This window comes from Elaeis guineensis, chromosome 7 (assembly GCF_000442705.2).
Source record: "Elaeis guineensis isolate ETL-2024a chromosome 7, EG11, whole genome shotgun sequence".
Lineage (NCBI taxonomy): Eukaryota > Viridiplantae > Streptophyta > Magnoliopsida > Arecales > Arecaceae > Elaeis > Elaeis guineensis.
The window spans coordinates 2,960,395-2,987,209 of NC_025999.2; the positions used below are offsets into that span (position 1 = coordinate 2,960,395).

Here is a 26,815-nt window from a genome sequence, read left to right on the forward strand (position 1 = left end):
ACAAAGATTTTCTTCTCTTTTCTTTTTTTTTTTTTTTTTTTTTTTTGGCACTGCAAATTAACCCCACTGTTTTCCGAATAAAACCAAAAAATAAATTGCTATTATTAGCAGTCCTGCTGTCATGCACACACAACATTTAGTTGAATCGAGGTTCAAACTTCCGCAAACCTAATCTGCTCAATGGGCTGACGTACAATGGATATGCCTAAAACTAATATAAATTACGCACCATATATACTTTTACAGAGTGAGTGTTAACGTACGCCTGCCTTCCGTCCACACAAACATTTAAGCATAACTTTACACATATGTAGAAGATAAGAACTAAGAGGCCTAATTTAAAATAAAAAAAAATAATTACATTGATTACTTTTGACTTTTGGGTGACGAGAGTTGCATTCTTTATAACCATAAAATATTTCAATAAATTGCTTCTTTTCCCATTGTTAGGTCATGAAATTGACTTCCTTGCATGGTACTGGCTTCTCCTCCAGACACCATACACGTTCATCCCCCTCCAAGGCCGCGCAGAAAGATTTTAAAGGCTTAACAGCGAAACCTTAAAAGAAATATGAAAAAATGTCAAGGATTTCAAAATACGAGTTTAGTTTAATGATATAATATTTGATGCAACAGAGTGAGATTCACAATAGCGAGTCCAAGTAGATTCATTCAAGGCTTTGCTGCTAACAGTTTGCTTGTGTTCAGCTGCACCTCCTTCCTTAATTTTCAAATTTTTGCATACAACACTCAAATACAGTGTATCATCCTAAGTCGAGATTGACAATCCTGAAATTGTGCGAGAACTCCTAACCACCAGCCTGTAGTATATATCATCCACAATGGTCCACCATACAATTGATCTGAGTGAATACAACTGATTTTTGCTCTATGGCTAGTTAAAAAATGAATAATGGAACATATAGAATAAAAAAGAGAAAGTAGATACAACTAACGTACAAAGAATGGCATTGAGCCGCCGCGCACTCAAATCACTCAAACTCTACATTTGGTGTAAAAATGGTGACTTAGGAGAACTACACTGCTCATATCATACAGATGTCGGTGAGTACTTGTAAAAGATACCAGGCACAACTCTCTCCATGCTGAAAAGCCGCTAATTATTTCACAATTCCATTTGTTGGAATCTACAAAAAATCACTAACCAACTTCTGCTGTTGATGCCTCCAGAGTACAAGGTCCTGGAGTATGTCCGGGTATATCAAGTTCAAGCAATGGCTTCAGCCTCTGCTCCACTGCCCTGCGTTGCAGATTTATCTCTTCAATTACCATAGACTCAGCTGTCTTGCAAGATTGCTCATCCCTGAAAGCTAGTGTCCATCTCCCATCAGGCAAAATCTTTGTCTTCCCTTTGCTTAAAGCATCATACTTCGTAGGGTCCAATAAGGATAAATTTGAGGGCGAATGCATAAATGCAACCACTTCGAATGCTTTTCATCTATTCTCGGCTGATGAATAGTGAAAACAAGAAAAGTCAGCACTATTTCACTATTTACTATCTCTGATTTGAAAAGGAACACAAAAGAAGACTATGCTTCTGCATATTTCATCTCAAGTGTCTTTCAGCATTTTTTGAAAGAGGGAAGGAGGAGGGGGAGGGATTTGAGAAAATCAGCATTTGTCAGGAACCATCCCAGTGAAGTTAACTTGTATGCAGCAAATAGTTGGAGTAATACCTAGAAGGCACAGTTCATATTGGAAGCTGAAAGGTTGTTGGAGCCTTACATGATGATAAAAAGGTAATCAAAACTGTCACTTCAAGGGATATCTCTGAATTGTGGTTGGGATGAGACTGAGATTACATTCTGCCTTGATGCTTGTTCAAGAGCTTGTTCTACAGTATAGTTTCCAAGGTTATTCAATTTGACTGTGCAACAATAGTTCATGAAAGTGCATCCTATAATGGTTATGGCTCCTTGCTTTCATAGGCATTTATTGGTTTGAAAAATACAGTATCACAATGTGTTGTTTGGTGAGTTAAATTTGAGTTCTTAGCATATGGAGGATGAATAGGTGGATTTTGCAACGTGGGACCTCACAGTGGATGCTGGGTGGATAACTAAATTTCTAACCACTAACAGCTTTTCCGTATGCTGGATAATCCGAGACTATTTCTTCAGTTGGCAAAGGGATAATGAATTAGGAGATCTATTGTAGAATCATGCAAAGCATCAGGAGATAACCTGAAAGTGAGTGTCCACTTGATCAAATCTCATACTGCATTTCTGCACAGGTTTTTTAGGAGTTCAATCTTCAATTCATTAGACTCGTGGTGTGAATGCTTTTGTTTTTTTGTTCTTTTCCAGAGAAGGGGTCAGCTTCTTTGATCCCTTCGGCCTAAAAGGCATGAGCAATCATTTGGTCAAATTGGGAGGAAAGTCATGTCAAAAGGTCGAAGGCCATGCATGAATACATCATAGTTAGGACAGTAATTTTAAAAATTTATGACATGAATTTTGCAGAACCAAGAGAGAAATTATTGAAAATTTGAAGGTAAACAATATAATGCCCCCTGCTTGTACATGAAATTAGCTACTGGGCTGCAGAAATTAAGGAATGCAAGCATCAGTGAGGCAGTGCTTTCTATGTTCTAAATTAGAAACATATGAAAATCCTTAACATTTATTCTGTACATAATGATTAGTGTCCCTCCAAGTTCTGATAAACTCTAACTATATTAGTAGACTTTAATTAAATTAAGGGTGAAAAATCAAATAGCAAGTCAATAAAGTTAAGGATCATGAAGAAAGCCAGTCTTGAGAATCATGTCCAGGTGTCCTTTCTTAGAGTCATTTAATCAACAGGCTCATTTAAATGGACTAAAACAACAGCGAACTGATAGGACAATGGATTTTCAGGTAAGACAGAAAAACCATTAAGACTAACAGCTTAAATATACATACATCTGAGCCGGCCAAGGGCGCTGTGACACGAATAATTCCAGATTGCTGTTTGAGTGGTAATTCTTCTGCAAGGAGAATCCACCCAGATGTTCCCCTTGACAGTGCTAAAAAGAAAAAGTGGCGTTCTTTTCCTCTCTCAAATGCTATTCTACAAGATACCGCATTGACTGTGAAATTAACAAACAAAAAAGGGGGTTCAAATTCAAGACCTTGACATAAAATTTAACAACAAATGGACATCCCACAGTAATGGTAACTTCATACTAGTAATACCAATTATAAGCAGAATTGTGACATGAAAGAAATCATAAAGCTTACCTAAGTTAATTTCGCAGCCAGGTTTAGGTACTAGAACATCCAACCCAGCAGTTTTTGCTTGGGAAGATACAGGAGAATCTATGGGAGAATGACTCGGAGGTAGGTCAGCTAAAGTTCCTCCAAATGATAAAAATATAAGCTGACGTTGAAGTACAAATACCTGAAAATATCATTGCTGATGAATCATTGATTCCACATGCATCAAAAAGAGACAGCAAGTACATGTTTGTATATCATGAATGGTTTGTACCTGCAGAAATGCTTAAAAAGCAGGGTGATGGTCCACCTTCACAAATTATAATGACCAAACACAAACCTTATATGCTACACTTTCTATTCTATAAGGAGGTTTTTGCCATTATAATTGTAATTTAGCACCTCTCTTTCTTCTTTCTATCAAAAGATCTTTCCCCCTTTCAATCTCTTCCCATGCAGCCATTTCCCAACAGAACCCATGGTCTACAGAAGGCCAACCATCAGCAGCAGCCAATACTGATGGAAGCGTGCAACTAAAATACTTCCTAATTCCCTATGTGGATTATACCCCACCTTGAACAAAAGGTATACAAGGAAACTGATATAAATATGTTACCCATTGTTAACACTTAGGATGAGTCAAAATGTTACCATTATTAACACTAACAAGGACTTCACCTCCAAAATGTTTGATCAGATTTTGTTTGTTCACTTATTCATTCCCTGTTATTGTTGGATTACCAACTATTATGTTGACAACTGTGACATTTCCAGGCTCTTTTCTCACTCTCTTTCACAGTTTGGTAATGGTGGTATGAACTGTTCTGCGTATTTGCTTACCAACTCATGATTCCAAGCTCCACACCTACCCACGAAAAATACTAGCATGCACGCACACTGGCATATACATTCACAGTTGTGTAAAAATAAAGGCCTTAATGCTGTTGCTCTCATAGGCTATACCAACTACTATTTGGCAAATGTGACGCACATGCAATGAAGTATGGATGATTATGATTTCTGTAGCATGCTGTGCCGAGCCAGAAACAAAGCTTTTGGCATGAGGTCTATGACTCTCAGTAAATTTCCTAAAAAAAAAAGAAAGAAATCCAAAAGCAACATACTTATATTAAAAGATAACATATCATAGGAAAACAATGTCTCAGTATTTTGGATGTTGCTTTCCTGCACCACTGAATAGGGAAAAAAGTTGTCCAAATAAGAAGTGACCAACCTTGACCATCTCGCACATTCTTTCACCAGCAGCAAAAGAGGATTCACCTGGAATACTATTAAGCTGATATTAAGAACCATCCATTGTAAGCATTCTCTTTAAAATAAATTGCCAAGCACATCTGATTATCAGGAAAGAATGTAATATAAAAACAGAAGTAAACATCAACAACTTTATAGACCTAACCTCCAGAAGAGAATGTCTGTGATGGCAGAAGTATGCATCTTGGGTTTTTTGGAGGTGATGAAGCCTCGATTGCTGATTTGAAAGTTATGGCAGAATGAGCATCAGATCAATGTGAATATGCATGTCAATAATTCCCAGCAACATTCAAAAGTACCTCTCTTGCAATTCTTCCATTGATCTTTAAGAACCGTTATAAGCAGATCGCACCAGCTCCCTTTAATTTCCGTCAAAAGATAAGCAGTGGAGTACTGGTTTGAATCCTGTATGTAGCAAGCTTTTTATGTATGATGAATGTACAAGCATGCACAACTGAATCAGCAACTGAACCAGAAATTGTTCCTTGTCAGATATAATACAAAACAAATTTGCATGTATTACAGAAATATGAGTTTGCAGATTGTGTAATCATCCATGGGTGTGCATACATAATCACAGAAATCAGGTCACATTTTAATCTAATCATGAAAGAAATGGAATAACAGCAGAAACAGTTCTGTGCAACACCAAGAAGGCTTATCAAGAAACTTAATAAGAAGAATTAGTTCTTAACCAACATTATTTAATACATTTAAACATAAAAATGTCTTTTATTTGATTTTACATCTAAACTTCATGCTAGCATTTTGAGAAAAAGGACCACCAAGATGGCTTTTTATTTAATGCAATCTTATCGAAAATAAAGAAGTTGGCATGTCAAGTCAACAAATGGACAACGGCAACTAAAGTGAAACTCTATGGTTTGTTCCTTCCACTTGAATACTGAAAAGTTTACAACATGAGTTGCTATATTCAGCTTTCTGCATGGACATGCCAACGTAAATGGTACCAGTATAAATTAAGTACTTTACCATAAAATAGCTCTTGTAGCCTTAAAAAGTACAAACTAAAAAAAAAAAAAAACCCCAAAATTTATATCAAAAAATAAAGAACCCAATCACAATTCCCAGTGTCAATTTTCTATGATCAAAACCGGTCAAACCCCATTATTGTTATTTATTATCTCATCATGCGAGAGCTTGAGCCCCAAAATTATATTCCCCTAAGTCCTCCCTATCTATATGAGGATTACATCTAAACATTTTGGTCGGGCCACTAAGACAATCCCTTTTCTAGATCATGCAACCACGAAAGTTTCCCTTGACATCCAATGTGCCGGCTAGTCAGGTAATCTGAAAATTTAGAGCTGGTACCTTTTTAACCCCAGTTATATTCTCCTAACATCAAAATATAGAAAATGTCAACCTTTATAGCTCCCCCATATAGAAGGCCACTAGAAAGCTGATATCCATAATAACAAGGATGACAGTATAGCGTATTGGTAGGAGACTAGTATAGCACAGTAGTGGTACCACATTGGTACCAGACCAGACCGTAGCAATACCGTACTAGACTCTACAAACCATACTAGTAGGCCAAAAAATAACGTATTTTCTTCTTTTTTTTTTTAATGTTTTCAAAACTTATTTTCTCTAGTTTTCAATGGAAAATAGGGTTTGAGTTCACTTTTGATGTTTAAATGTGATATGCTTTTATTTTTTTATTTTTTTCCTCATTTATGGATGCAACATCAATGAAAAAAAAAAAGGTAGAGGCCCTTAACTAGATCAGACCTCCCGCTCGCCTTTCCGCTCTCTCCCAGTCTTTTTCCTCTCCTCATTTTCTCCTTTCTCCAATCATTAAGGACCCTGAACCAGTACAGGGCCACAAAAAATCAAGCAATTCCAGAAGGTTCGGCCTGGTGAGGGCCTGTTCGCACCAGTTCTGGCCAAATACCATACCAAGGCCACAAACTGTCCTAGTTCATGGTAGGTACGTTATCACACTAACTCAACCAAGTAGTTCGTATGCATATGCCATATATAATATAAACCCATGCAAGATGTGAAGCACTTTTTAACCCATCACAAGCACCCTTAATTCAACTAGGAGAACCAATTGAAAAGATTTAAGTACATCTCTCCAGCTACCTACATTTTATAGAAGTCATTGCAAAATCAACCTCCCAAGATTTTGGATCACCTACACCATCAAATTTGATTAGCAACCACCAATTTGGAGAACTACAATAGAAGACAAACACCTAGTCACAGACATTTTGCAGATTGCCAAAAAGTAACCATGCGAGCTCGAGCTACTTTATTCACCTATTAAGCCATCAACATGCTTGCTCCTTAAAAAACTGCAAATGTAATTAGAGGCATTTGACAAGGAAGATTGCAAGTGGAAGCAGTTTATAAATTGGTAATGTAATAAATAATTACATTTATGTTATGGTGACCAAAACTTTATGAAAGCAAGATGTTTCATTGACAAAGGTGGAAGAATGCAATATTTAACATTTCACAAGTCAACAGCAATTGCAATAGCTTCCTAATTCATTCTATTAGCATTTTATCAAAATGGCATAAAATGCAAACCTAATGCAATATTTAACATTTCACAAGTCAACAGCAATTGCAATAGCTTCCTAATTCACTCTATTAGCATTTTATCAAATGGCATAAAATGCAAACCTGTTACATTCATACAAAAATAGATGCAAATGTACTTAAACCCCATCACCATTTAACAATGGTAGTGATCCAGAAACATACAAGTGAAACATACAAAAAATGAAAAAACAACTCCTTAGGATTTTACCTTCAGTCGTTCAAGATGAAGAGAAGTGAATTCTTCTTCCCCATGCGGGAGCAGCTGCCGTAATAGCCAACCACCAGCCCATAGTATATCTGCAGATACATCGGACCTGCAGAAAAGACTGACTAGCGCATCGAGCACCTACAGAGCACAAACAATCACTATGTAAATGGTAATTGCTTGTGCTCTAAAACTCCAAATATACATTTATTCTAATGATATGATGTTTAATGTAAAAATATACTAGAATGCTTCAAACACCATAGCTAGGAATGGGAGATGTTAATCAGATAAACCTGTAGTCCAAGGCAAGCACAACTTTGACCCAAATTATGCATTGCAGGTTGACCATTTAATGCACAAAAAAAAAAAAAATCAATCCAATATTAGGTAGTTAAGTTTGACTTTTCCAAAACCAGATGTGAAATTCTCAGTTTTGGTTTCTAATTTCTTTCTGATTTGAGATCATCAACAGCTTCGTAATATTGGAAAGACCAAGGGGAAAGCTAAGAGTCAACCAAGACCTGAGATCTGTGTAGTTGAGAGCTAATCCCTTGTTCTGCACGACTCAATAGGCCAAACTGTTCCTACAAAAGAAATACAAAACAAGCTTGATTAAACTCTAAACACAGGTCAGGTCCAAAATCAAAATAATGCAGCGGAAATAAAATAACTTTTAACTGACAGATATCTCAGAGCTGGGTAGAGGCATGACCATGTTCTCAAACCACAATACCTCCATTAACAACATATACACAATAATCTTGTAATAGATTGTGACAAAGATAGTTTGCTTTAACATTCTTTTTGGCGGTCCAACTGAGGCTGCAATAACACCTCTCTGCTATATAGAGCAGTGATGATATAAGCCTTTGTATATTAGAGCTCGGATTTATGGTTTCGGGGTCAACTATATCCATATCTATAGGTCACAGTGACTATAGAATCCACCAGTAAAATTCCATGCACAGAATTTTCATGTTCCCATTCCACTTTTCCATTCTTTTAATGACATGCCTGTCCTTCATAAAACCTTGGTTTGGGCCTTGGATCAGTGCTTAAATACAGGTGCTGGCTTTTACTGGGAGAAATAGATGTGCTGAGGTTCAATTTGGCCATAGGATCAGCCAATGGCTGAGCCTTGAGCATAGAAGGCTTGGCCACATGTCCCCATCAGGGTGAACTTTCACACTTTTGACCTCTCCCATTGAGGTCATGTTCTCCATCTAGCAAGGTTTGGCCATAGTGTGGTCAAGGTTGGGTGTATCATCTCCTTTCACTTTCCCACAGCTTCTCTCCTCAGATCATTGAACTGATTTTGGATGCTCCTCCTCACTGCCACCAACACCTAGGTCGTTGCCTACATACGATTCATTCCAACTAACACCACCACCACCGGCAACCACCACCTTCACTGGTGCCTTTGCCATTAGCACCCTCACTGATGTTTGGGCCTGGACCTCTGCTACCCTCCTCTACCAGCAAAAAGCCACTGGTCCGGTTGGATTGAGTGCATGTATGTTTGATTAAGTGTTATTGTTGCTTGGGCTTCCTTGGGTGGCAATCAAAGTGAGCATACCAAGTAAATTTGATAGATTGTGGCTGGATTATTTTTGTTAGCATAATTGTGCTTTGGGTCCATGACATGTTGATATGGACTAGTTTGAAGTTATGATGATTATCTGAGAAGACTTTGGGCTTTGACCTATTTTGGTTGAGCAGTTTACTCTTTCCTTCAGGCTTCTTTTGACATGATTTACTGAGGAAACCTTGGGTTTTTCCGTGTTGGCTAAGCAATACCTTTCTTCCCACAGGTACTTTTGATCCGGCAAAATGCTACAATGAACTTTCCCTGAGCATTATAGCATTAAAAAATTTAAGATTTTTCTGGTTAAGCAGTGTTGCTTTTTTCCACGATAGTTCGTTTTGTCATTGACATTTTTGATTCTACAGAGTGCTATGACGAATTTTTCCTGGGCATTCTAACATTCAAACTGATATGGTTCAGCAGGATTATTCTGTTGTGACCACCTTGGATCGGTTTGCTTCTGTTGTACAATGAAGGCAGTGTTTGTATTGGTTACTGATTTCACTTAGAGATTCTTATTAGGCCTTCATTCCCAGGAGGTTAGGATCCTGGACCCACATCATCTAAAATCTTAAAGTAGAAACATTGAGTCAGTTGTTCTTGTAGCATAATGGGGGTGGTCCAAGATGGATAGGGAACTACCTCTTTGGATGGGGAAAGGTGGTATCCCAATCATGGGATAGGAGAAAATGATCTAAGCAGCCCAGATGACTGCTTCACCGAGACTACTGTTAAGATTATCAATGATTACCTTTACCTACTTTTCTTGAGTTCAACTGAGGTTTACTGAAGTTAGCTCATTGGACACATAGTATGTTTGTTTTCTCTATACATGTATCATTTGGGATGGTTTCTTGCTTCTTTGCCTTTGTTTTGTTTACTTAGAGCATTTTTGTTTCCTGTCATGGTGGGTGTACGGTATGGTTTGTTCAAAGTGGTCTTAATTAAGATTCATTTATTTGCATTGAATGCAAGTGTGTCTTGACATTGTCATACCATTGTTTTGGCACCTCAGACATATTTAATTATCAGCACTGCTTGATACCTGACATGCTGAAAATTCAAATATGCCTTATATTAGTTGCTGTTGGTCCTCAGCAATTCATAAAGTACCACATAAATGCAGTATTTGTTTGTAATAATTTTTTTCATTGCTTGATTCCATGTGCCTTTCCTATACTTTTCATAATTATTATAATGATTATTATTATTATTATCATGATTATTATTATTATTATTAGTACCAAAATTTGCCATCTCAATACTGGACCCTGTACCAATACCATCCTTTTTCAGTATCGGTATGTGGTACGGACTGGTACGACAGTGTCATATGGTACATTATGCCCTGTCCCGGACAGTATAGGGAGGTATGTATGGCAAACATTGATTATTACTACTACTACTACCACCACCATGATTATTATTACTATTATTATTATGATGATGACGAAGATGCTATAACTTGCTAGTACATGTGTTATTTATGCATTTCAACTTGCACAACCTATAGGCATAATGTTTTATGCTCATTCCACATGATCAAATCCCTGCACATCGTGCAGGCTGCCTGCTAGTTACAATAATATGTCAATTGTTAGATATGGTACCGCTGGATATTATTATCCTTGCTCGACCAAAAGAATTTCAACATTGACGCTAAGCAATAAATTTACCAAATCAAAAACCTTAGAGGCTACAATTACATGGAAGACAGTGGAAGCAAAAAAATGGACTCATGTTTAGAGAGCAGTAGAAATTCATTAGCAAAAGCTGCAAGTCGTTGAAAATTATAAAGGAACTAAGCAAGAATGACTAAGAGACTGCCAAAATCTGATAAGACTGCACTGCAACCAGATATAATATTAGACAAGGAAGATCTAGAAGGAATTTGGATAAAAGCAACATGAATACCTCAACTTTGTGCAGGTATCTATCAAGTTCGGTAGTTATGCTATCTCTCATCATCCTGTTCTCTGAAGAAAACAGCTGCTCCTCACCAGAGTCTTCACCTACTAAAGCTTGCTGCAGGCCAACCACAAATAAGTCATGGAAAAAATTACAATTTTAGGAAAATATAAGATGAAAATGGCAATGAAAGCAAAGTTATTTTTCCTACTTCAGAAAAAAGGAGTTGTTTTCATGACAAGAAAAAATACACTTTCCCTGATGAATACATCATAAGTTCGTAAAGTTGGATTTGCCACATACATATACACATGTAATAACAACATTTAGTAACAAACTAATGATATGACAATGATATGCAAAAAATAGTAATATTTATAACAACAACATCTAGTAATTAGTGCATCTAGTAATTAGTGATTTCTACTTTGCAATTGATTTTTAGTACCAATAGTTATAGCATATTGACATGGTTAATATACACACATCCAACTCACTTAAAACCCACATCCAACCCAACTATCAGTTTGAGCATGCCTAATTTGCATGAGCCTACATAAAAGCGGCCATATATCTGGTTGCACAAGACTTAAAGGGCTACGTACGCGATTGTACAAAGATAACTAAGTTGAATACACAGACACATAATGCTAATCCTACTGTGTATGTGCCTGAAAAGTGCTAAGAAACTATCTTCTGAGCCCATATGCAGCCCAATTGCATATAATAGACAATATAGGTTATGCGGTGAGCTCAGGGACCACATACGCATATGCAGCCTTATGCACTGCATTTTAAAACAATGCGTGTAGCCATCATAGATGTATCTTATCCTACTTTTTCAAGAGTTCCCTTATCAACATATCCATATAGTGTCATAACCACTTCCTGTATCCATGTCCATGCTTCATATATTCGGTTAACAAATTGTTTTTTTTTTAAAAAAATTCTTAATTGATGTACCGAAGGGAATGCACCAACCAAGACAGCAAGTCACAACATCTGACAATTAAGCTTCACTTTTGAAATTCTCAAAAGTAGGACATACTTAATTTGAGATAGAAAAATATTTGTGTTATCGGGATATTTTATGACTTCTAATTCTAATTCAAGATTTTAAGGACTAGCCAACACCAGCCCACACTCAGCACCAAAGGCCGGTAAGAGACCAGAACAATGTGGTCATGACACCTGAGGTTTGCTATCTTGGTACTGGACCTCATCCTGATACCATCCTATTACAGTGTCGATACGTGATTCGGTATAGTACGAGACACCGTATTCGTACGAGACCGGTATGGTAACATTCAAGATGTACCAGGCGGTTCGGCCCGGCGCAACTTTCCATTATGGCACCCATTAAATCTTTCTTATATTTAATTTATAAAAAATAACTTTTTGAAACTTCTGTTTTTTTTTTTTTTTTTTTTTGTTTCAGCTGGGCTTGGCATATATTTTGTGCATTGGCGAACATGTACCATGTTGTGCCACCAGGTGACGATCACTTGTACTGGCACTGACACATAAACCCTTGGTCTCATTAGCCTAACAACTCAGTAGTTAAAGTAGAATATGATCTCAGAACTTCTGGTAACATACCATCTAACCAACTCAGAATCAGATAAAAAGAAAAATTCAAAAAAAAGAGAAGCTGTAAACTGCCAGAAAATGATGAAACTTACTAGCAAGAGCTTCTTATGTTGCTTTCTTTGAGGAAGAATTCCAAGTCCATCTAGCATTGATTCATCTAGTTCTTTAGATTATAGCATAGATGTCAATGAATAATGCGTCAAGATAGCTAAGCAGCACAAGAGAATAAATGAAACAGTAATTTGACCTTTTGTTTGCAGCAAGGTTGCTAGAAAACTCAAAGAACCCAAAACTTCTAAGTCATTTCCACCACTGACATATGATAGCAATACCTCCCTGAATGTACAAAGATGACTGCCAGATCAGGAAAGCCAGTAAATGACATAAGAAGCAATTCTAGATGTGTCCAGAATGGCTATTGTTAAAGGCACAAATTAGATTATACAATGAGAAAGGAATTTAGAACAGAATTATTACTCACAACTGCTTAAGAAACATAACAATGGCAGTTCAGCAACTGGTCCAAAAGAAGCAAAAAAAAAAGGATGACACCAAACAAGCAGCTCAGTTGCATACTTGGTATGACTAGCACACAATCACCAATAACTAGTTACGAGGACAAGGAATGGAAGACTAGGTCCATAGTATTCAAAAGATCCCTTTACCGAGCTACCATGTTTTCAATGAGGCTCCAAATCATGATATGCCATCACATACCGAACCAGACGGTATAGGGCATATCATACCAGTTCAATATCAGTACGTAATATGAGGGCATACCGATACTCAGTATGCTGAATTGACCCAATATCAGGCGTACTAACACAATGATAGGGTGGCACTAGTACAAGGCTTTGTACCGAGACAGCATACCTTGCTCCAAGTAATTCTAGCTAATCATGTCTATGACAATTATAAAATAAAAAGTATATCCATACCTAATGGTGGAGCCCCCATTTTTTATTGTTTTGAGGAGCAACAAATGGATGTAAGTTCATATTTAATGTGTTTTCTTCTTACACATCCTTCTACTATGTGTGTATGAGCCTGCACATGATAGCATAAATATATTGAGCCACTATTCTACCCTATTGTGGTATCTTATTAAGAATAAGATTTGTAAGTATCTACTACACCTGCTCTATGTCCACTCCTTAATCTTCATTCAGAAAATCAAAATACAATAGTAAGATGGCTAGTGATGGCACCATAATCTTTTATCCTTTTCAAATACAAAATAACCACATGCCAAAGTTGTTCAATTTCCTCACTACATTTTTATTTGAACCTTATGGGAGCCTCATACCCTTGATAAGGGATAAACTGAACTAAGAAGGAAACGAACAGTCGTAAGTGAAAATGGTACAGAAAGTATCCTACAAAATGATGTGAATATCGTTAGAACGGTAAAATAGCAAGCCATAAGAAGACACAACAAATGGTACTCTAGACATCATAACCCAAATGGCTGGATGATTGCTAATATCGTGCTCTGGTGTTTATGGAAGAAAGGATGGTTTAAAGGATACGTGTTCCAATTAAGGACAGGGAGGATTATAGAAAGATGATTTGATAAACCAAATGTTCCACTTGCAGCAATCACCAGGAGGGGTATTATCAACACAAGCAGACCCTTAGGATTTATAAGTTGGGAGCTAATAACTTCTTTGCAACTGCAAGAGAGTGACTAATCAAGGTATTTAAACAGGCATTCAGGAAGCAAGAAAACATGTAAGTAAGACAGTATTTAGTTCTCCATACTTCAAAGAAACTATATGGCATATTTATAATGACAACTCAAAAAAAAAAAAAAAAAATAAAAAGAGAATAATCAGGAGAAAACCTGCCCTTAGCCCAATAACAGCTCTCATTGACTGAAAAAAATCCACATCCAGAAAGAACAGCATTTTAAGTTTGGTTTCAAATCAAAAAACATGTAACGAGAATTCATGCACAATTGACATGAAAAGGTGTTGTATCTTGCCTAATTGATGTCAAAACTTGAAGAAAAATGCAGGACAAGTGGACCGGTAACTCTTCCAAGCAAGTTCGAAGGCTAGATTTTAGCAGGTGATTATACAATGCTAACACTTGGATAGATAGGAAGTATGAAAAATTTCAGAATTCAGTGTATTTTTCCATTAATGATACAAATAGTCAAGGTTTCTTGGTTTCTTTCATGCACTTAAATTTGCTAATGACTTGGCAAACTAATGCATTGAGCCACTTCCACATTGATTGTCCTTTTGTCATCAAGTACATCACTTACTGCTCAATAAAGATATCCTACAATCAGGAGTTTTTAAACAACAAAACTGAATGCACGTAGAAGATGACTCAAAAGTTTATTCATCATTAATCATGCTTGAAGATGCAATCTGATCAATGAACCTTTTTTTTTTTTGAGGGAAAGACCAATGAAGTTACCTCAAGGTACATTGTGAGCCACAAGTATCACTTCGAGAGGAACAATGATTTGGCAAAAATTGTTGACCAGAACCAGAACAATCTCGCGTAGAAATTCCCAAGTCTTCTGTATTTGCTTGAGCACCAATAGAATAAGGATCGTGCTGCTGGTATTCTTGAGAAACTCTATGCTCGAAGGAATAGCCATTGGGTGATGATTCAAATTTCATAACAAAAACCTCTGGTGGGTAGAAAAGTGTGGCAGCAATAATACTTGCCAAATCTTTGGATTTAAAAATATGTAATATACAGCAAAGTAAATATAAGGTGGTGGTGATGCCTATTTGTGCACCCTGGAGCAGCAAAGTAATGAATGAAAGGCATAAATCATTGCTCAGACAATCATTAGTAGGACTAATGTAAGTTGACGTCCAGAAGTAAACTATAGCACTTACACCACTTTGCTTTTTCAGTGAGGGCAGAAGCAATGGAAAAGCCAAAAGTTGCAGTATATTATCAGTTATTAATATTCCAAGATCAGAAACCCCAGCTGATATAACATCACTAAAATAGTATAAGTTGTTCTCAATTTCATCCACTGCAGCAAGAATGCAGGAGGCTGGATCAGATGGGTAAGGATTCCTGTCCCAGAAGGCAATTATGTTTATTAGAAGAGAACATTGTAAAATTGATAGTCAAGACAAACAATAGGACCTATCATGAACAAAAAAGCCATCTCTCTTCAAATATTGTGTGCATGTGTCTGTTGAATGACAGAGATGTGAGACTACCATTGTTAGGATAAAAAAAATCTGTCTAAATCCTAGTGCAAGTGCAATCATAAGAGCAAATGATCAGTGACCATAAGACTTTCCTTTACAGCTGCCAACCTCCATTTCCAGTGCACAACCTTTTCACCCACCGTAACCTCACCTTCTCCTCCATCCACCACAGCACTTCCAATATAAGATATTTCTGTTCATCTGCTAGAGTGGAAGATGAAGCAATGATGACTAGGTGGCACAGGTGCTGGAACAAGTGTTCCAGGAGGGTCAGACAAAAACAGCAAAGTGGGAATGGAGGCAGGACGTTGCAGAGGCAGTATACTGGTGACTGAAGGCAGAGACAGTTAAAGGAGGAAATAGTTGATTGATGATGATGAAAATAGTTGATCAATGAAGATATAGTCCGAGAAGTAAATGAGATGGTCTCTCTGGAGGGCACTCTTGGATTGCTAAAAAAGATTGCCTTGGAGAAAATAGAGGAATTGAGAGGTGGAACCATGAGAGGGAGGAGTCGAAAGTGGTGCAAATCATCCAGTCTCAGAGGATACACAGCAATTGGAGGGAGAGTGCAAGGAAGAGATAAAAAATTACTATAGTCTATAGCCATAAAAGTTTTTAGTTCATGCAAGTGTTATCTTCAGGTTGTCTGATTTCATTAATGAAAATGCCCTAGACTCACCTAGCTGCTTGAGAAACCAATTCATCCAAGCTGGCACATTGCTTCCGGAAGTATTTAACCATATTCGAAAAATAATCTGACAAGGGGGCGCGTGAAACATATCTGTTCACATATTCATCTCCAACTGAAACAGAAAGTGGTAGACAAAAGCAAAACAGTTAGATAAGTGATCATTATATAGAAGAAAGAGAAAACTCAAAAAACTTACCATGATAGACATTAAGGGTCAATGCACGTACTGCAATACGGACCATAGTTTCTTCATGGAAAGCAAACCGTATGGCCTCAACATAGAGTGGAAAGGAGACTACCTCATCCTGAACACAGGCAAAAAGGAATTATCTAAATAAAAAAGGGACAAAAATTCACGTCAACATCTAACCAGCAAAGTAGACACCAGTACATATTTGCTTGATTAAAACTTTTTGTTTTCATGATGCCAAGATGGCAAATCAAACATCCATCTTCATTGATGAATGAACCAAAACCATAATCACAAAAAGGATTGTTCCAAGCACCCAAAAAAAAAAAAAAGACAAAAAATGACACACATGCAGTAGCATAATGAAACTGCCAATTGTGCATCCAGTGAAGTCCATAAATTATGACCATGCACAAAGAACGATTTATGTCACAATGATTTATCCTACTCAGCCATCAACTCATAATGATGCTTCACATAATGACCTAAGTGCCCAATTAAAACTCATTTTTTAAAATCCATATTGCAACTTCTAAAAAGGTTTTCTTACATCTGGGCCTAATATCCTCACAAGTGGAGCTATAATTTTGTGTGGGCATGCACGTATCTTGGGGTGGGGGGTGATAAGATTTTTTGGCTAAGTATTTGACTCATTAGCAACTCAAATGAATTTTAAAGACTACAAAAAAAAAGTAACACATCAAAATCCAATGTACTGATATATGGATGACAAATAATAATACCCATCTCGTAACATCAACATGCTAAATACTTGACATTTTTAGGTAAAGAAATTAGAAAAGGTTAAACGAGAATACAAGAGATACAACCAGAACTTGGTAAATGTACGTAGATTGAACAAAGAGATGTTATGCTTTGCCAAAGCACTATCAAAAATTCAAACATAGAATTTTGAGAATCTGGCTTTGGAGAAGCCAGCTGTGGGTCAGGAATACACCACTATTTCTTGAGTGAGAGAGAAAGAGAGAGTCTACAGAATGTAGGCATCAGAAACTTGGTTTAGGGAATTGGGCCAACAAAAGAGGTCGAAAACTAATCAATAGGCTAGTTACATGACTTACTAGACTCATATTCCACTCAAACACAAATTTATATGAGACCTAGTCAAGAATGCAAACTTATCTTTACAAGAGATGAGGCCCATTGTGAAGAGTGGGAAACAAATCAAGCAAGAGGTGGGGGCAAGGTCTGCCTGAGCAGTACCAGGGCTCGTATCAGCTGGCAATCAGTTTGATACAGTATGGATCCACACCATATCATGACGCAGTTTACCAAATAGGGAGAGGGAGGGGACAGCGAGAAGGATAGGAAGGAAGAGAGAGACCAGGCGGGAGAGGGAGAGGGGGGAGAGGAAGAAGAAAAGGAAGGGTGAAGCCGGGGGGGGGGGCTGGGGGAGGGAGGGGAAGAGAGAGAGAGAAGCAACTCACCTAGCCAAGATACCATTAGAAACATCCAGATCTAGAGGGCATCGAGGGAGAGAAGCCGGAGGAGGAGGCGAGAGAGAGAGAGAGAGAGAGAGGAGGCTTCGTGATGAGGCGGAGAAGCTGGATCTGGCAACGAGGGCTTCAAGCAACCCAGAGCGAGGGGGAGGCCTCACCTGGAGAAAGAGAGAGCCCAGAGGAAGAGGCAAGAGGAGGAGACAGTGGGGAGGCGAGGGTTGAAGCGTCGCAAGAGCCAGAGGGCATAGGGAGGATTATCCTCTCGATCTAAGCCTCTGAATTGTATTGGTAATCAACCGATCTATTTCAGTACGCTCCGAACCGACTGGTTTAGCACCATTTGCCAGATCCTAGGTGGGGGGACATGTTTGAGATGGATATACTTTGAAGGGGGGCTACAGTGGGGCCTCAAGATTCACCACCTATCACATAAGTAAACTACAAGTGGAACTTCCCCAATTTCAAAGGGGAACATGCCCCCTCCCAACAAATAATAGTAGTAGTAATAGTAGTAGTAGTACTAATAATAATAATAATAATAATATCACTTTACCCTTGAAGGCGCTACCTATAAACATGATCATATCCATTAAAACCCAAGCTCCTAATCCTCTTAATAGCACCATTAGGAGCAAGGTTGCCATACTAACCTATAACACCCTGTACCGATAATATTGGTTAGGTATTAGCATCATACTGAGGTTCAATTTAGTATATAAGCCAAGCCGGTCCATAGCGGTCCAAATCAAAGTAGTTCCGCTGCCTAATTCAGGCAATACCGTGGCTTAGCAGCCTATCTCGAAGTGTGCACTGTACCAAAACATACCAAGTGTACCATACTCAACCAATATTGTACCAATACAATTCTTGGTATAGGTTTTGAGAACCTTAATCAACAGTTTGTTTAACACAATCAAATCCCTAAGATATTGTCCTTTATAAGTTGAAGCTTTAAGCCTCTTATGATACATCCCTCATTAAACTATTGTCCTTCCTACATCTACTACACATCCTATAAAAGAAGTAACTTACTCAAGCTTTGTCGTACTATTCATCAAACTATTTATATTAAGCTTTGTTTACAAAACAAATAAAAAATATTTGCTTGTCAAACCAGATTAACATACCTAAATGTTGAAATTTATTAATAATAAATAATTAAAATCAACTTAATTAAAGATCCCAAACAATTCAAAGGATATACTTCCAAGAAAACATAAAGAATTCATCTTTATGTAGGAAAGTAAACAACCTAGAAGCTATACTTCTCTGAGTTCAGCCTCAAAATAGTCTGCATTCCTCATACTCTCAGTCAAATTTCCAAAATCCCCTCCTTTCCATATCTAACAGTAATAAATATTAATTCCCAAATTTCCTAGTTTAACATATCACTCATATCTGGAGGTGTCAATAATCGGTACGCATTAGGCTATTACAAACTAGTATAAACTGGATCTTTTTTGTATAAGAGAATAACAACCATATAGTATGGTCATTTGCATGTACACCTTAAAAATGTCTGAAATTGCATGCATACCCTCACAAATTTACTATTTGCATATATAGGCTTATAAATTATTTCTTACATGTTTACCCTACGATCAACATGCCATCTAATGCTGCAAAGATTTGAGTTGTTTAAAATTAAAATGACCAAAATACCCTTAATTAGGCAGTCGTGCAAAAAGAAATAATTTACAAGGTTATACAATAAGGTTCACTGAATTGGAACTAGAAGAAGTACCAGCTAGCGACTAGTTTGGCATGGTCTAGTTATGTACCATGCCATTCTAGGGCACACCAACACAGAGAGTTGGAGAGAATGGGGGAGATGGAGAAAAGGAGAGAGGGAGGGAAGTGAGGGCAAGGGAAACCCTAAAGTTAACCCAATCAAGAGAGAGAGAGAGAGAGAGGCCAAGGAAAACCCTAACCCAACCCCGTGTGAAAGAGAAAGAGGGGAGCAGAGGGAGAGGGTGGGAAGGAGTAGCTTAAATCAGAACGCAGGAGTGGGGAGGGGGATCATCATGAGTGCCCGAAGGGGCAGGGTAGTGTTTGCAAGAGGGATTGAGGGGCATGGAATCGAGTAGCAAGCAGACCAAATAGGGGTTGACAAGGGTTTAATCAAGTCATGAGCATGGGCCAAAGTAGGGGTTTATTTAACTGAACCAGCCCGTATTGATTTAATAGCTGGAATCGTGCTGGTCCCTGACCAGCCTGCTTTAGTATGCCCCAACCAGCCAGTTCAACACGATTCAACAAACCTTGTATATAAATAGTAAATTTGTGTAGGTATGCACATAATTTCTTATATTTATAAGGGTATACATGCAAAGGATCTTTTAACTAAATACTAATTAAACTAACACTGTCAAGCATTCTATAATGTCAAGGATAGACCTACAATAAGAAACAATTTGCAAAGATATACATGCAAATCATGAATTTGTAAGGGTACTCATGCAATTTCAAACATTTATAAGGGTATATAGGCAAAAAACCCTATGTTAAATAATGAAAGTTGACAAACATAGTTTTGTTGACCACACCTTTTCTTTTAAGTTTTGTTTATCTTAATAATGTTTTATTAATTTGATTTTGTGTTCTGAAGTTAGTACTATTCTTTTAATGATGATATCGTATATCATGTGTACAATGAACTTTCCAAGAAACAAGAGAGGCCACGTAAAAGGGCCAAAAAAATGTTTAAGAAAAATTACAAATACAGTCCAAATGTGTATAACATACCAATTCATCACTAGAAAGCTACCCAAAGTAGTCAGCTTTTGAAAGGACAAAAGGAAACAGAAAGGTTTCCTGGGAGAGTTATCATTATGCATTCTTGCAACATCTCTGGCAAGGCTTGGTGTTTTTTTATCATTCAATTCATTCAAAGCCATTAGCAAGCATGGTATCATTTTTGTTTCATAACTACCTAAAATAGGCACAACAAACTTCGTCACACAAACATAATTTTTGTAACATATCTCTCATCTACACATAATGTATATCACTTTTCCTGCCTGTCTTATAGGTATTTCTGCATGCATATGTGCCTTAAAAACTATGCCAATTCTTTTATTTTAAAAAAGCAGCCTTTATTCTAAATTTTAAAGAAAAAAAACAAGATCTAACAACTTGATGGATAAAGAATTGGAAGACAGGAAAACAATGGCACTCTAAGTGATCAGACAACAGGATGTCAGGTTCATACATAGTGAGTCTTCACAAGCAATGAGATTGTATTCCTGTTCAGCTTCCCACTTATAGCCCTTCAACAGATAAAAAAAATGAAACTCCATGAGCAACTGAATGACATTAATTTGAAGAAAAAAGTTCTTTTTTTTTTTTTTGGCAGGGTGGGGGGGTGCAGGGGTGGGGATAGGGGGTGTGGGGTGTGGACATCATAAATCAAAACTAGTATTAATCAAAACCAGTAATGTATAGATAAAGAAAAGTACAAACCTTAAAAAGGATATGTAGTATGACAGAAGCTCTTCATTTTGAAAGTCAAAGGAATACGTTATGAGGAAGTTCATGTGTTCATTACTGAAAATATAATCTGCATCAGACATGAGAATCATATTACATACAAAAACTATAGTGAATACTATCTCTGCCTGTTGATGGTAGCAATTAACCAATTATTTCACTTACAAATTGCATGTTCACTTCTTAAATTCTGGATCATAATGCTCATTGTCTGTAGCAACTGAACCGCAACTTTTGCTGGCCTACTAATCCTCAATATGCGTGCAAATTCACTCATGATCTGTTCCTCCATGAAGAATCTAAAAAATATGCAGTGTATTATGATAGATAGATGTCTACAAATAAAACAGAAGAACTGAGGCAACTAAAGAAACTCACTCAAAAAAAGATGGATCATGCTGATCGCCATACGTCACTAATTCCGCGATTGATCTCAATGCTTCAATCACAAAATCCTTCACAAACAGTCAATGGAAATATAAAGACCCATAGACAAAGCTCGAAAAAATAGAAACCATATCCAGTGATCATTCACCTTGTTAACTTCGTTCACAATTTGAACCTTCTGTAGCTGATCTGTTACATATCTGCATTGGCATGATACAGATTAATATGGAAGTTTGACAATAGAAGGAAAGAAAGGTAATGTGTTGTTATGGAAGTGCTAAAAGAAATATTGAAACATAGAAATTGAAGCAATGCAGTCTTTGGCATTAAATTCAAAGTTGACAAGAATCATTTGTACATTTTAAGTCAAGCTATCAGAGCCAGATTAGCAATCCATAAATATGCCTACAAAAGTCGTACAACAATATACAGTAAAAAAAGATCTACCTGGTTGTTTTGCCATTTATCAAGGGATACCAGCAAGGGAAATAGCTAAACAATTGAGTAGCTGTTCTTGCAGTATAACATTGCAGACATTAGAATGTCAGACAGATCATATGGTGGTCAAGACTCTAGAAGCAAGACAAAAAAGTGCAAATACATATCTAGGAGCCTAGGGATGCTTTCAGAGCATGGCTGGGTCAATAATTCATTGGATCATTGGAGATGGTCTTTCCCTTGCTCCTTGAAACAAAGAGAGGACATGCAGGTTAGGTTTCCAAAAATTTAGCAGAGATATCCAACCATTGATGAAATGGTACCATGACAGCATTCTTCCATCATATGATGTAGTCATTAGGAAATTTCCACATGATGGGATGTGATTTAGAACACTAGAAGGTTAGCAATATTAGCCTTATTTTATTTTATTTATTTATTTTAAAGTAAAATTACTTCCTAAGAAGTACTGCCCATGACATTTACTGTTGCTACTGGTATCTATATGTATAGCAACAGAATAAGAAAGCCTCCATTTGAGCTTACATCTTACAGTCCTCTTAACAGTAGTTTTGAAGTTGTCTTTGCAACCTCTTAATAGATTATGAATCTTCTATTAATGTATCACTAGAAATTTCCTCCACTATGAGTTGTATTGCATAATGATTCTATACTCAGACTTTATAGCAATAGTTGAAACTGCACCTTTTCACTCTTTTCCTCTTTCATACAAGGGCAGTTTCATGATAATGGCTATAAAAAGAATTACTTGGAAAACATCTACCGCTTTGCCATTTTAAAGATTAATGAAGTTTGACCACACTTTCTAATGAAAAAATTAGCTCACAAACAACCATCTGCCCAAAACCAGTTCTAGTGGTTTCAGTTTTATGATTAATTCTAGGGCAGCACAGAAGGGGTTCAAGGCTTTGCAGCTCTGCAGAAACAGGAACCATCAAATGTCAACCATTATCACCACTCAAAAAGTTTTTTTAATTAAAAAAAAAAAGAAAAAAAAGTTTACATCTTATCATCCAGTAAAACACATTTAGAGCCTCTTGCCAGTCTCAAAAGTTTCAGGTCAAGCCATTTAAAAATTTATGGTTTACTATAAATCCAAAACTGTAAACCTATTTTTTAAAAAAGAAAAACAAATTTTGTCAGTGTTGGACTTGGAAGTGTTTGAGGCTTTGCAGCTGCACGAAGCTGAAACCACAAACTCACTGCACACCCCCCCCCCAAAAAAAAAAAAAAAAAAGGGAGTTTGCAGCTTGCTGTTTGTAGCAGAAATTCTCTAGGGCAATCACAAACCTCCAAAACAAGCCAGAAATTTTAGGATCGAACCTCGAAAACCAGTCTGATCTAAATCCAACAATTTACATTAAATAACCACAAAAGAATTATCAATGAATGAGTTTGTCCTATGTATCTACTATCAGGTTTCTACAGCATCTTTTTCTGATGGATCTGAAATCTTTATTAACTAAGCATCTTCACATTCTGCAATACCAGTTCTAAGGTCATTTTGGAAGCCTCCCCTCCTCCCAATCCTAAGGAAAACAAATTCAGGTCCCTTCTTTTGGGCACTAACTTAGATCTTGACTGCAACGGAATAATTCCAAGTTTTCAAATACTATACTCTTTTCCAAAACTACTTGTGGTTCTGTTATCAATCCAACTTGGCATCTATGTACATGCAAATACACATTAAATGGGAACCCTTCAGGAATGGAGACAGTCCCTTCTGAACGTTTTGCTGTCTCTAGATGCTAAAGAGGGTATTATGAGATATCACCAATGATGAGATTTTCTGAACCTGAGAGTTGGCTATTCTTTCTTTGGCTTTACTCTGATGACCCTCCACACATACAATAGCATGGCCAACTTTCTATTTCCTTCTTATTCTTTTCCTTGCTTTTTTTTACTGGTAGAAGAATCAATTGACTGCTGCAATACTGGATTTTTCGGTTTTAGAGATGTGCATACAATCCACAATATCTATAGTACTTCTAAAAGCAAATAGAATGGAATTTTGGTCATCCTTGTGTAAATGTCAAACTACCTGGCACATTCAAATCCCTTTTATGATAGCCCATTAAGGATATTAAATATTTTTTCCACAACAGATACATAATGCCATTTCATCTTTCACTTTAATATATAAAATTAATATCCACACAAATCTTAGACTCCACCATAGTCCTCTATTCCATTAAATTAAATTTCTAAAACAACAATATAGTCTAACATATAAATCTGATTTCTTCCATTCTAATATAGGCCAGGCCATTGGGTAAGGTAAACCATTTTATAACTGATGCTGATTTTAGTCAGCCTTGCACCATCTCTCAAACCAAAACTCTGTGGATGCTCCCATCTATAATAAAGAACAAGGAAAAAAAGGAGTACCATCCATGCCAAGCTCAAGCGCAACAAGAGGATTGAGAAAAAGAAACAGGCCAGGGATCACAAGGCACCACAGTCCAGAGAGATCCCAAGCACAACAAAGAGGCACAAAATAATCTCTTCCACCAACCCTCCCTCTATTTTTGTTTTAGGGGTTTTTTTGAGCACTTTTTGCCTCAAAAATTCTTTTAAAAATTTTTTTTCTCATTGTTGAAATTTAGCCCCTGGTGATTGAGAACATAAGGAAGCCTGATGAGACTGTAAATCAGACTATGAAGATGTGAGTGATCTATCTTTATTATTTTGTCTTTCTATTTTGAGGTTCTTTTAGATTAATTTTGTGAAAGTAAGTAATTTGTTACTGCACTTTTGTGATTGTGACGAAATTAGACAGTGGAATTTAGAGTGCTTTGAGGTTTTTGGCACCGATTGGATGGGGAATTTGGGTCGCTGGCCTAAATGATTTTATTAAAATCATAAAGGAATTTTATTTAAAAGTATAAGACTGACCCATAGAAAATATATGACAACTATGGGATTGTGGATGTATTGGATATTTATAAGTTTTACATCAGTTGAAGTCAGGAGATTATAAATTCTAAATGCTAATGATTTATTCAATTACAATAAAATTATAATATAATTATGATAGAAGGGTTTTTATGCATTTTGTAATGTCATTCATTAAATAAGCAAATATTAGAGGGTTCATCACATGCATAGCACATATATTTCAGTAGTTCCAATGAAGATGGAAAACCAAAACGAGTTCCTACAATTAAACAAGCTATAAAGGCAACACCTGATCCTTCTAGGTTTTAGAAGATTCTAGGCTAAACAGCACATATGAAGCTTCTAAACAGTTGAAACCTCTTGGTTGTTTTCCTGAAAACAACCTACAGTATTCCGGTGAAACAGAAACAAAACAACGTCTAACGATTAAGATGAACCATAAATTAAGAGCTTCGAGACCAAACAGCACTAAGATTGTGGTTAGTCCAAAACTCTTCCTTTAGGCCGTCAAGATTTCACCCTTCTTGCAACTCTTTTCCGAAAAACATACACAAAACCCGCCGTATCCCAGTGAAGCAGCAAACAGAAGAATGAGTTTGTAACAGTCAAAACGAACTGTACACGAACACCCACTTCTTTCAAGATTAACATATTGCAGACCAAACAGCACGGATAAGGATTATAGTTAATCTAAAACACTCGTTTTAGCCATCTAGATTTCACTTTTCTTGGATTTCTTTTCCTGAATGCATATAATCCATGTTATTCAGTGAAGAAGATACCAAAGGACGAGTTTGTGACAATGAAAACGAACCGGAAACACCCAATTCTTTGAAGGTTAAGAGATTCCAGACCAGACCAAACAGCACCAGGTTAACATCAAATAACGACTTAGGAATTCGAATTCCGACACGGGGATTTGAATTCCGACTCAAGAATTCCATAATAGGATCTTTAACAACCTAGAAACCCTAAAGAGAAGAGGGCTGACAACGTACCGGAGTTCTTCCAAGGAGAAGCGATTTCTGGATCGCCAGAAAGAAAACCACATCGTGAAGGCGATCCGAGCTGCAACGGATCACACGACGCCCGAATCCAACCAAAGAACCATCGCATCCGCCGAACGGAGGCGGGATCTTTAGCTTTGCTTCCCACAATTTTTCTCTCTTCTATCCTCTTTTGCGTTTTCTTTTCTTGTTTTCTTTCCTATCTTGGTTTTCCTCGCCGCCTGCAGCTCTCTTCGCTGTCGGAGGGGAACAAATTCAGATGGATCTTTCCCGTTCCAGGAGGATAAAAGTATTCTTTGGAAAAAAAAAATAAATTTAATAAAAATAAAACTTAGCTCGCTCTGTATCGGACGGCGAGTTTCCACGCGGGACCGTGATCTGCCGTCCCCCTTGCCGACAGGAGGGCATCGAGTCCGTCCGTCTGGATCGAACAAGCCACGCCGTCCGGGCGCCAGTGAGTGAACCAGGTGGTTTGCTTTGGTTAGACCAGCTTGGCATTGCGTGATGGTTGGAACCGGACTTCCGGTATCGTGCGTTGCCCACGTAAACGTTTATTTCACAAGAAATGAGAAATGTTTAGGATGTGATATCTATTATATCTATTATTATATATAAAAAAATTGAGCAACCGTATTAAGGCATCCCCATTCGACATGTTGCTAAACAGTTGCATGGATCTTTC

The 26,815-nt window shown here is 37.2% G+C and overlaps 1 protein-coding gene across 1 annotated transcript; it reads right to left on the reverse strand.

Annotated features, from left to right (window-relative positions):
* Window positions 1-795: 795 nt before the first annotated feature.
* Window positions 796-26,423, reverse strand: LOC105049332 (protein TRANSPARENT TESTA 9-like). The gene is given in 22 exon segments (XM_073261363.1): window positions 796-1,418; window positions 1,421-1,469; window positions 2,925-3,091; window positions 3,243-3,402; window positions 4,453-4,499; window positions 4,639-4,710; window positions 4,793-4,898; window positions 7,279-7,416; window positions 7,800-7,862; window positions 10,778-10,888; window positions 12,454-12,524; window positions 12,609-12,715; window positions 14,789-15,120; window positions 15,223-15,409; window positions 16,232-16,355; window positions 16,440-16,548; window positions 21,105-21,162; window positions 21,356-21,452; window positions 21,548-21,681; window positions 21,761-21,837; window positions 21,918-21,969; window positions 26,125-26,423. Coding segments are annotated over 22 exon segments (2,571 nt in total). The 5' UTR covers window positions 26,178-26,423; the 3' UTR covers window positions 796-1,161.
* Between the last annotated feature and the right edge of the window lie 392 nt (window positions 26,424-26,815).